General features: G+C 41.4%; 1 protein-coding gene across 3 annotated transcripts; it reads left to right on the forward strand.

Annotated features, from left to right (window-relative positions):
• Positions 1 to 3,421: 3,421 nt before the first annotated feature.
• LOC133633525 (CDGSH iron-sulfur domain-containing protein 3, mitochondrial-like) lies at positions 3,422 to 9,289 on the forward strand. Of its 3 annotated transcripts, none has more exons than XM_062026075.1 (4): positions 3,422 to 3,547; positions 4,855 to 5,037; positions 5,537 to 5,653; positions 8,616 to 9,289. In XM_062026075.1, exons 2-4 carry the CDS (start codon positions 4,951 to 4,953, stop codon positions 8,796 to 8,798), a joined length of 387 nt encoding a protein of 128 aa, XP_061882059.1. In that variant the 5' UTR covers positions 3,422 to 3,547; positions 4,855 to 4,950; the 3' UTR covers positions 8,799 to 9,289. The 3 variants fall into 3 exon arrangements, with proteins under 3 accessions (XP_061882059.1, XP_061882058.1, XP_061882057.1); XM_062026074.1 differs by lacking the exon at positions 3,422 to 3,547 and adding an exon at positions 4,688 to 4,770; XM_062026073.1 differs by lacking the exon at positions 3,422 to 3,547 and having other exon boundaries at positions 4,708 to 5,037.
• The last annotated feature ends 3,308 nt before the right edge of the window (positions 9,290 to 12,597 follow it).

The following is a 12,597-nucleotide window of genomic DNA, read 5'->3' on the forward strand; positions in this document are numbered from 1 at the left end:
CGAGCAAAGCGAGACCAGCTTGCTAGTAAATAAATAAAATTTAAAAAATAGAGGCAGCTCACTGGTAAGTGCTGCTATTTGAGCTATTTTTAGAACAGGCCAGCGGGCTACTCATCTGGTCCTTACGGGCCACCTGGTGCCCGCGGGCACCGCGTTGGTGACCCCTGGTCTATTCTATGCGCCTTATAATGCGGTGCATCTTATAATGCGGTGCGCCTTATATATGAACAACGTTTTAACATAGGCCATTCATTGAAGGTGCGCCTTATAATCCGGTACGCCTTATAGTGCGGAAAATACGGTAAATCATTTTTTAAATTAAAACATTTTACATTATTTTAGACGACTGTTCTTTTTCTAATGTTGAAATATAAAATGTGAATCATTTACTTTGGGAAGAGCTAAGAGGTTGGCTGCGAGCCAAAGGTACTGTATAGCAATGTCCCCATTTACTATAACCGGTATTACATTTTGCATATGTATAAAAGACAACAACCTAGAAATAGTTATTAATATTATTCAGTTGCCAGATGTCAGGGAACATGCATTATCTGTAAAGTGCTTTAAACCCTGTTTGGAAACAAGCCGGACATGTTTCCAGTGAGGGTTGGACTCCGCCAAGGCTGCGCTTGGTCACCGATTCTGTTCATAACTTTTATGGACAGAATTTGTAGGAGCAGTAAAGGCGTTTAGGGGATCTAGTTTGGTGGCTGCAGGATTAGGTCTCTGCTTTTTGCAAAGGACAAGATCACGGGTGCAAGCGGCCGAAATGAAAGGACACTCAGGAAACTTCTCACCCTTAGAGATAGGGTGAGAAGCTCTGTCATCCGGGAGGAACTCAGAATAAAGCTGCTGCTCCTCCACATCGAGAAGAGCCAGATGAGGTGGTTCGGGCATCTGGTCAGGATGCCACCCGAACGCCTCCCTACGGAGGTGTTTAGGGCACATCCGACCGGTAGGAGGCCACGGGGAAGACCCAGGACACGTTGGGTAGACTATGTCTCCTCGCTGGCCTGGGAATGCCGCGGGATCCCCCGGGAAGAGCTGGACCAAGTGGCTGGGGAGAGGAAAGTCTGGGCTTCCCTGCTTAGGCTGTTGCCCCCGTGACCTGACCTCGGATAAGCGGAAGAAAATGGATGGATGGATTGATGGAAAAAAGCTGCAAAAGGTGCACATTACAGCTATTTAAAAAAAAGAATCATCATAAATTTTTGCAGTCATTTTTATTTTATAGGGTAAAGTGTTTTATATTGTGCTCCTGAGTTAATGTTGCTGATCAATTTGAATGTATTATCAAAATTTTGAATTTGATTTATGATTATTTTATTTTACGATTTTAATTTGAATTCTGATTGTTATTTAAATTTTCCGTAAAACACTTTGAATTGCCTTGTGTAGGAATTTTGCCGTGTAAATAAATGTCACTTGCCTTACCTACTGTTGCAAAATATGCAAAACAAGGACATCATTTAACCAAGAAAGTAAACTGCATGAAAACCGATTGAGTCGGCAGGTGATGATTTATTTGTATTATTACAACACATTGCGTTGCATTGCCAAGATGGGGAAGACGCTATGGCGTCACATTAGTACCAAAAATCCAAGCGCGTAAAAACTCTTATCGCGCGCTGATTCTCCACTTCGTGCGCGCGCGCGACACCCTTTTGCGGGCGCGTGGTGCCTTTGTGCGCGCCCGCGGCGCCTTCTTGCGTGCGCGCGGTGCCTTTCTGCGCGCGCGCTGTCTCGGTCTGTGCGCTGTCATGTTTCATTTTGGTACTTTGGGGGCGGGCATGCTAAGACCGCCCCTTCTTTCTGATTGGCTTTGAAAAAAAAAAAAAAAAAAAAATAAAAAAAAAAAAATAAATAAATAAAAAAATACAACTTCAAGTAGGTTGTAAAAAAAGGCAGATGAAGTGCTTTTCTTTACACTCTCTCATGCACACAGATACTCATGTTATGAGAAGTATATTGTTTCAAAAATATTAACATTAATTGTTGATATTTTAAACATCTTTCAGATTACATTGCTTGAATTCAAAAACCACTTTACTACACAAATATTAGGCCCAATGTGCAGGATTATTCTATTAGTATTAGTTATTTTTATGTTTTATCATATCTTAGCTTATTTTTATGTTTGATCATATCTTAGCCTATTTTTATATGGTCTTATTATATTTATATTTCAGTTTTTATTGTATTTTATTTTATTTGATAGTTTTTCATATTGTAGTTTATTTTTATATTTGATTATATCTTATCTTATTTCATATTATTTTTGGACTTTTACCTGATGTGTATTTTAATTATTTTTAATCCATTTATTTACTCATCTAGTGTTTCCTCAAAGAGCCTTCTGGATCTCCACGTCCAGAGGGTTCCTGTGATTGGCTATTGTCATTGTGTTGTTATTATTATTCAATCAATCAATCAATGTTTATTTATATAGCCCTAAATCACAAGTGTCTCAAAGGGCTGTACAAGCCACAACGACATCCTCGGTACAGAGCCCACATACGGGCAAGGAAAACTCACCCCAGTGGGACGTCAATGTGAATGACTATGAGAAACCTTGGAGAGGACCATATGTGGGTAACCCCCCCCCCCCCCCCCCTGTTTGTTTATTTTTATGTACATGTTTGACTGTCTTCATGGGGTGTGGGTGTTATTTCTCATTTTGTTTTTAACTATGTAAAGCACTTTGAGCTGCATTTTAAATGTATGAAAAGTGTTTTATAAATAAAAACTTATTATTATTTGTTTTAGTAATAGTACCCTTACAATCACTCCAAAGCAGTTCAATAATGTAAATAAGTGTGTCCCTCAACTTACCTCTTTTTCAGCCGACATTTTTTGATCCACTTCTTCCTCCGTAAATCTTGATACATATTGACAATGACCCGCCCTGCTATACTTCTGATTGGCTCATAGGAAAAATGCTCAGAGCCAATCAGAAAGAAGGGGCCGTCTAAGCATGCCCGCCCCCAAAGTACCAAAATGAAACATGACCGCGCACAGACCGAGACGGCGCGCGCGCAGAAAGGCACCGCGCGCGCGCAGAAAGGCACCACGCGCGCGCAAAAGGGTGTCGCGCGCGCGCACGAAGTGAAAAATCAGCGCGCGATAACAGTTTTTATGCGCTTGGATTTTTGGTACTAATGTGACGCCATAAGACGCCCCTGCTCAGATGACCGCCACGTACACACATTGATTCGCATAGCTGCTCCAGCGCGCTGTGGTCGTCTCCGCAGGCTCCAGACTTGTAATTCTCTTCCAAAACACTAACCGGCGGTGTCTCCAAAAGGAGGAACTGCAGCTTCTTTTGACTCGACACTGTATTCCCTTCCTGGGAAGTGACGACATAGACATCTGTGTCTGCACCGGAAGTAATCATTCACAATCATTATATTACTTTAATGGACGTTTTACTTATAAAACCAGAGGAAAATACATTTGTCAAGATGGACCGTGCTACTTTTGAACGACGCTATTATTATTTGTAGCGCTATTCGACCGTTTGGGACATGGGAAAAGAGAGAGATATCATGTAAATACAACTTTTAAATATATAATATATATATAGATATTGATATCGATACACACATGGACATCTTATAGACGCAGCATCGACCGCTACGGCCAACTGGCGCTGACGAGACGCGGGGCCGCCATCTTGGAGTGGTGATCCGCTCCACTCAGTGCAATTCATTTGGCAGGAGCAATGAACTGTCAGCGCATTTAATTAACCCTACCTCACTGAATACCACTGATTTTCACGCGGGTTTTCGTCATACGTGTAGCTATGACAAAGGACACATGTTTTGGCCTGTTTTATTATTCATAGTTTGCTTAACAGTAATAGAATATCCTTATATGCTAAAAGTGACCAGATGTCCGAGAACAAAACTAGGAATATAATCCCAGAGTAGGGGGGGGGAAACGGTCAGCTATTTTTAAGTTCAAGAAACAATATGATTAGGTTATATAAACATGCGTATATCCTACATAAACAATGTATGAATACATTAGATATCTATATATCTTAGGGACCCCCGCCCCTCCATATCCCACACCCCGGATTGTAAATAATGTGAATAATTCAATGTATATACTCTGATGATTATCGTGATGACTGTATTATGATGTTAGTATATATTTGATAGTATATATCTGTATCATGAATCAATTTAAGGGGTCCCTGATTTAAACAAGTTGAAAAACCTATTCGGGTGTTACCATTTAGTGGTCAAATTTACGGAATATGTACTTCACTGTGCAATCTACTAATAAAAGTTTCAATCAATCAATCACCTATAGACTGTATCTCTGTTGCTGCAGCAGCATAACGTTTATTCTGTCTTGACACTTTGTATTGATATTTTGTATTACATTATTCCCTTAAATGATCATGTTTACAGTGATTGTTTTATATGTATTTTTTTATGTATGTCGCTTTGGATAAAAGCGTCTGCCAAATACTTAAACATAAACATATATAAACACCTGAAAGTCTTTATATCAGCTAAAACCACCAACCTGTTTCACTGGATTCAGAATCAAACCAAATTCTGACCCATTACTGGCTCCTCATCACCACTTCAAGATGGCGGCCGAATTTCTCGCGTCACAGCAACCAATGCTGCTTCTACTTATAAGATGTCTATGGATACACACACTGTCAGCTTTGTGATTGGTTAGCTTGTATCACGTGACTCCAGTAGGCGACCCTCCAATCACCTTGGTCACTTCACAGCTCAGTCCATATACAAAGTATAGAAGTCTTCTTGCGCTTCACTAAATATTTCTCATATTTCCCTCTCATTGTCTCTGTATTGTGTGTTTTTTTGTTGACAGACACTGACGTTGTGCGCATTAGAACTTTTGGTTGTGTCGCGTACGCCGAACGAGAAGACCAGATTTCGCTCGCATTGGCGAACTGTGATTGATAAAATGAACACCTTGCTCGCCAAAGTGGAGTACAAATGGATTATTTTAACGTTGAAACAATCTCGGGCAACAACTACGACAGCTTGCAAGGTAACCGAGGCCCATTAAAGCATTTATGTATTGTTTTGTTGTTTGTTAACACGCTGACGTTTGTAAACACGTCGTGTTGTTTTGACTGCGGGACGAGCGTATCGGACCGATAGTATCGATACGAAAAAGGAATGTCCGTATCAGACCAGTAGTTAAAGTTAAAGTACCACTGATAGTCACACACACACTAGGTGTGGTGAAATTACCCTCTGCATTTGACCCATCCCCTTGTTCCACCCCCTGGGAGGTGAGGGGAGCAGTGAGCAGCATTTTGGTGATTTAACCCCCAATTCCAACCCTTGATGCTGAGTGCCAAGCAGGGAGGTAATGGGTCCCATTTTTATAGTCTTTGGTATGACTCGGCCGGGGTTTGAACTCACGACCTACCGATATCAGGTCGGACAAGCTCAACATTTAAGACTTTGTTGTAGTTTTTTTTTTTAAATGTGTTTTTTGTTAATAAAGTATTCATATATATGATATGTACTCATGTCCTCAGGCCCAAGTGTCCACACTTCCCCCTGAACCTGTCATCCCCTCAAAGAAACCTTTCAAAGTGGATCTACTTGGTGGGAAACGTTACTCTTGGTGCAGCTGTGGACACAGCAAGAATCAGGTACAGTACATGTCAAATATATTCACCTACATGTTCGTGTAAAATACTGTATATCCATAGTTCCACACATATAGTACCGGTCTATGTACTATATGTACATAGACCAGTATGTAACTTGATACATTTTCTACATGCTAAAACACAGGTGTCAAACTCAAGGCCCGGGGGCCGGTTCTGACCCGCCACATCATTCTATGTGGCCCGCGAAAGCCTGAAAAAAAATGGGTTTCAATAAAATCCTTTTTTTCATTTTTTACTAAATGCATTCGTTCTTTCAATTTTGACATAAAAAATATGCATATTTTAAACTTTAATATTATCTGATCATGCCAATTATATTATTATATATATATCCATCCATCCATCCATCTTCTTCCACTTATCCGAGGTCGGGTCGCGGGGGCAGCAGCCTAAGCAGGGAAGCCCAGACTTCCCTCTCCCCAGCCACTTCCTCCAGCTCTTCCCGGGGGATCCCGAGGCGATCCCAGGCCAACCGGGAGACATAGTCTTCCCAACGTGTCCTGGGTCTTCCCCGTGGCCTCCTACCGGTCGGACGTGCTCTAAAGAGAGGCGTTCGGGTGGTATCCTGTCTAGATGCCTGAACCACCTCATCTGGCTTCTCTCGATGTGGAGGAGCAGCGGCTTTACCTTGAGCATATGTGGGTGACCCCCCCCCCCTCTAGGGGAGACCGGATGCGATGGACGTCGAGTGGGTCTGACATAATATTGTGAAAGTCCAGTCCATAGTGGATCTAACATAATAGTGAGAGTCCAGTCCATAGTGGGGCCAGCAGGAGACCATCTCGAGCAGAGACGGGTCAGCAGCGCAGAGATGTCCCCAACCGATGCAAACCCCACATTCCTTTTTTTCATGTACATTCTGGGTGTGTCATTCAGTAAAATAACATAAAATTCCATTCCGTTTTTTAAGGCGGTCTGTCATAACGTTTTTCGCATTCAATCAGACATTATTGTGAGGTTTTGTATTAGTGTTCCTAAAAATCAGATATACCGGCCCCCAGACACATTTATTTCTCTAAATTTAGCCCCCCGAATCAAAATAATTGCCATGCCTGTGCTAGCTCCTAGTAGCTTATAGCCTGCCATGTGTACAGCCTGTAAATGACTCGATGAAAATACAAATATTTCATGTAAACTGATATAATCCCAGACTTGTTTTTACTGATATCAGACCGATATCTGAAATCAGTTTTAGATCTGGACACCACACCTATCTGAACAAAACTTACACATCTTAGTTTTGTGTTACAGGTTTCAAAGCAAATCATATCTTACATTTGTCAATTTAACCAATTATCCGATAATTATAGTTATATATTACTTACACCTACAAAGTATAAGTCAGGAGTGTACTAGAAAGTATCCAGTAACAAACATATTCAATTTACTGTCATAGACTAACTTAATGAATTGTTGTGGCCGCTTGGTGTCGCCAAAAACCCAATTACCACTGCATTTCAATTTAAAGATAGCATAAATTCATAATAAACAAGTTAATAGTTTTCATACCTACATTGTTTTCTGTTTCACTAATTTAATTTAATTTATCTAAGAGTTTCTAACATTTTACGCTGCAAAATACAAAACGTACAGTGCAGGCCCAAAGTTTGGACACACCTTCTCATTTCAATGCGTTTTTCTTTATTTTCATGACTAATTTACATTGTAGATTGTCACTGAAGGCATCAAAACTATGACTCCTGTGAAGTGAAAACCATTTCTGGTGACTACCTCTTGAAGCTCATCGAGAGAATGCCAAGAGTGTCCAAAGCAGTAATCAGAGCAAAAAGGTGGCCATTTTCAAGAAACTACAATATAAAACATGTTTTTAGTTATTTCACCTTTTTTTGTTAAGTACATAACTCCACATGTGTCATACTTGCCAACCTTGAGACCTCCAATATCGGGAGGTGGGGGGGGCGTGGTTGGGGGCGTGGTTATTTACAGCTAGAATTCACCAACTCGAGTACCGGTATTTCATATATATATATATATATATATGAAATACTTGACTTTCAGTGAATTCTAGCTATATATATATTTTTTTTAAAAATTTTTATTTACATAGAAAAAAACCCAAAAAACTTGAATTTCAGTGTTCCAGTGGCTATCCATTAGATGGCAGTATTGTCCTGTTTAACTTCTCCGTTCATGATGAGTATATCATTTCGGCCGCCATGTCTGTAATTTCCTCGTTCTTCTGCTTCGTCTCCTTGTTGTGTGCGCAGTTGTGCACTCTATAAAAGCCCTAGATGTTATGACGTCTTTGGGCAGGCAAGCTGTTTATTTTGTGGGAAAGCGGACGTGAGAACAGGCTGTCCCCACTCAGTCTCAGGTCCGCATTGAGCTGGAGGGGGCGTGGCCTCCAGCTCCGGCTGAATACCGGGAGTTTGTCGGGAGAAAATCTCTGCCGGGAGGTTGTCGGGAGAGGCGCTGAATATCGGGATTCTCCCGCTAAAAACGGGAGGGTTGGCAAGTATGACATGTGTTCATTCATAGTTTTGATGCCTACAGTGAAAATCTACAATGTCATGAAAATAAAGATTAGTCAGAAGGTGTGGCCAAACTTTTGGCCTGTACTGTATATGTTATTCCTGCTGATGTATCGATTATTGGTATCGGTCAATGCTCAAGGTTCCTTTATCGTCAAGAGATTAAATATATTCAGTTAGTTATGAATTCATTATATTTTTATAATATGCCCATGGCCAATTAAAAAAAATGACCCAAGAGCCCCCTTTGTCACACTTAGGACACCCCTGACGATCCCCATAGGCAGACTGCAACATCCATTAAAAGAGCAGTATCAATTATTATTATTGAGTCAGATTTATTGATATCATCCAAGAATATGATGTAGACTGCTTCTGATCTTATTAGGTTGTAATGTAGCCCAATGATAAACAGTCAATTCAGTTTTTCCTGTTTTTTTTTACGTTAGCCTTTCTGCGACGGATCGCACAAGTCCAAAGCCCAGGGCCTGTCTCCACTGCGCTTCATCCCGGAGAAAGATGGCCCAGTTTGGTTGTGCGGCTGCAAACACACCAACACGCCTCCGTACTGCGACGGCACACATAAGCAGGACTTCATCGCGTCTGCTTCTCTGCATCAAGACATTGATTAGTTCAACAACACGCCTTCAAAATCAGAACTTTGGACTTCACGGAGAAGAAAAGGACAATGGAGGTTTGGAAGCATGACGTGTGAATGTTAAGTGGGGTGTCTTAATCCCATATTGATATTGGATATTGGTCTAATAAAAGCAAAAACAAACTATTATATCGGCTTGCACCTAAAATCTCTGGCATTTAATAAGTGTTACGATACAGGAAGTCTTGTCATTTACAAAAGGTAAACATTAGGGGTACTAAAAAACAAAACAATTAGAGATGTCCAATAATATCGGACTGCCGATATTATTGGCCGATAAATGCTTTAAAATGTAATATCGGAAATTATCGGTATCGGTTTCAAAAAGTCAAATGTATGACTTTTTAAAACGCAGCTGTACGGAGTGGTACACGGACGTAGGGAGAAGTACAGAGCGCCAATAAACCTTAAAGGCACTGCCTTTGCGTGCCGGCCCAATCACATAATATCTACGGCTTTTCACACACACTAGTGAATGCCACGCATACTTGGTCAACAGCCATACAGGTCACACTGAGGGTAGCCGTATAAACAACTTTAACACTGTTACAAATATGCGCCACACTGTGAACCCACACCAAACAAGAATGACAAACACATTTTGGGAGAACATCCGCACCGAAACACAACATAAACACAACAGAACAAATACCCAGACCCCCTTGCAGCACTAACTCTTCCGGGACGCTACAATATAGACCCCCCGCTACTCCCTACCTCTCCCCCGACCTCAAACTCGCCCCCCCCCCCCCAACCCCGCCCACCTCAAACTCCTCATGCTCTCTCAGGGAGAGCATGTCCCAAATTCCAAGCTGCTGTTTTGAGGCATGTTAAAAAAATAATGCACTTTGACTTCAATAATAAATATGGCAGTGCCATGTTGGCATTTTTTTCCATAACTTGAGTTGATTTATTTTGGAAAACCTTGTTACATTGTTTAATGCATCCAGCGAGGCATCACAACAAAATTAGGCATAATAATGTGTTAATTCCACGACTGTATATATCTGTATCGGTTGATATCAGAAATGTTAATTAAGAGTTGGACAATATCGGAATATCGGATATCGGCAAAAAAGCCATTATCAGACATCTTTAAAAACAATTCATTTTCATTCAAATTCTAAATCGATTCATAATTTTCAAGAATCATTTTTTTTCTTTTTTTAAGAATCAATTTTCGAAAATATGTTTTTTAGGCCATGCTCGCTGTGCATATACATCATACATTAGCAGCCGAAAAGGCTTTTATAACCGGTTTAGAAAAGGTTTAATCATAATTTGTATTCCAAAAACATACTGCAAGAGTTGGTTTGACTCGACAGTTGTGTCGAATCACCCCAAGTATCTGAATCGAATCACGAGTTGTCGGATTCACGTTCCTAGGAAACATTCTAGGCTACAGGCTGCTAAGCAGGTACACGACAGCAAAGCACACAATAGCGAATAAGCTAGAAATGCATAATGAGTGTCCTTAATTGAACAACATTGCAGTCTAAAACAGCACATTTGTCAATATAAACAAAAATAAAATGCAAAACCCAAAACCAGTGAAGTTGGCACGTTGTGTAAATCGTAAATAAAAACAGAATACAATGATTTGCAAATCCTTTTCAACTTATATTCAATTGAATAGACTGCAAAGACAAGATACTGGAAAACTGTATTTTTGCAAATATTAGCTTATTTGGAATTTGATGCCTGCAACAGGTTTAAAAAAAGTTGGCACAAGTGGCAAAAAAGACTGAGAAAGTTGAGAAATGCTCATCAAACACTTATTTGGAACATCCCACAGGTGAACAGGCTAATTGGGAACAGGTGGGTGCCATGATTGGGTATAAAAGCAGCTTTCATGAAATGCTCAGTCATTCACAAATAAGGATGGGGCGAGGGTCCCCACTTTGTGAACAAATGCGTGAGCAAATTGTCCAACAGTTTAACAACAATATTTCTCAACGAAAGGAATTTAGGGATTTCACCATCTACGGTCTGTAATATCATCAAAAGGTTCAGAGAATCTGGAGAAATCACTGCACGTAAGCAGCTAAGGCCGTGACTTACAATCCCTCAGATGGTACTGCATCAAAAACCGACATCAGTGTGTAAAGGATATCACCACATGGGCTCAGGAACACTTCAGAAAACCACTGTCAGTAACTACAGTTTGTTGCTACATCTGTAAGTGCAAGTTAAAACTCTGGTATGCAAAGCAGAATCCATTTATCAACAACACCCAGAAACGCCGCCAGCTTCGCTGGGCCCGAGCTCATCTAAGATGGACTGATGCAAAGTGGAAAAGTGTTCTGTGGTCTGACGAGTCCACATTTCAATCAATCAATCAATGTTTATTTATATAGCCCTAAATCACAAAAGTCTCAAATGGTTGCACAAGCCACAACGACATCCTCGGCACAGAGCCCACACAAGGGACATCGATGTGAATGACAATGAGAAACCTTGGGGAGGATCGCATATGTGGATAACCCTCCCTCTAAGTACAGTCCCTAGTGGATCCAACATAACAGTGAGAGTCCAATCCATAGTGGGGCCAGCAGGAGACCATCCCGAGCGGAGACAGGTCAGTAGCGCAGAGACGTCCCCAACCGATGCACAGGCGAGCGGTCCACCCCGGGTCTCAGCTCTGGACAGCCAGCACCTCATCCATGGTCACCGGAACCGGAATAACCCAGCGAGGGGGCAGAGGAGAAAAGAAAACGGCAGATCAACTGGTCTAAAAAGGGGGTCTATTTAAAGGCTAGAGTATACAAATGAGTTTTAAGATGGGACTTAAATGTTTCTACTGAGGTAGCATCTCTAACTTTTACCGGGAGGGCATTCCAGAGTACTGGAGCCCGAACAGAAAACGCTCTGTAGCCCACAGACTTTTTTTGGGCTCTTTGAATCACTAATAAGCCGGAGTTCTTTGAACGCAGATTTCTTGCCGGGACATATGGTACAATACAATCAGCAAGATAGGATGGAGCTAGACCGTGTAGTATTTTATACGTAAGTAGTAAAACCTTAAAGGCCTACTGAAAGCCACTACTACCGACCACGCAGTCTGATAGTTTATATATCAATGATGAAATCTTAACATAGCAACACATGCCAATACGGCTGGGTTAACTTATAAAGTGACATTTTAAAATTCCCGGGAAATATCCGGCTGAAACATCGCGGTATGATGACGTATGCGCGTGACGAAGTCCAAGTAACGGAAGTTATGGTACCCCGTAGAATCCTATACAAAAAGCTCTGTTTTCATTTCATAATTCCACAGTATTCTGGACATCTTTTGCAATTTTTTTAATGAACAATGAAGGCTGCAAAGAAGACAGTTGTAGGTGGGATCAGTGTATTAGCAGCGGACTACAGCAACACAACCAGGAGGACTTTGTTGGAGCGCTAGCCGCGCTAGCCGCGCTAGCCGCCGACTTCACCTTGACTTCCTACGTCTCCGGGCCGCCAAACGCTTCGGGTGAAGTCCTTCGTCCTTCTGCCGATCGCTGGAACGCAGGTGAGCACGGGTGTTGATGAGCAAATGAGGGCTGGCTGGCGTAGGTGGAGAGCTAATGTTTTTAGCATAGCTCTGTGCAGTCCGGTTGCTAAGTTAGCTTCAATGGCGTCGTTAGCACAGCATTGTTAACCTTCGCCAGCCTGGAAAGCATTAACCGTGTATTTACATGTCCATGGTTTAATAGTATTGTTGATTTTCTATCTATACTTCCAGTCAGGGGTTTATTTCTTTTGTTTCTATATACAGTTAAAGCAAG

Source organism: Entelurus aequoreus, linkage group LG18 (genome assembly GCF_033978785.1).
Source record: "Entelurus aequoreus isolate RoL-2023_Sb linkage group LG18, RoL_Eaeq_v1.1, whole genome shotgun sequence".
Lineage (NCBI taxonomy): Eukaryota > Metazoa > Chordata > Actinopteri > Syngnathiformes > Syngnathidae > Entelurus > Entelurus aequoreus.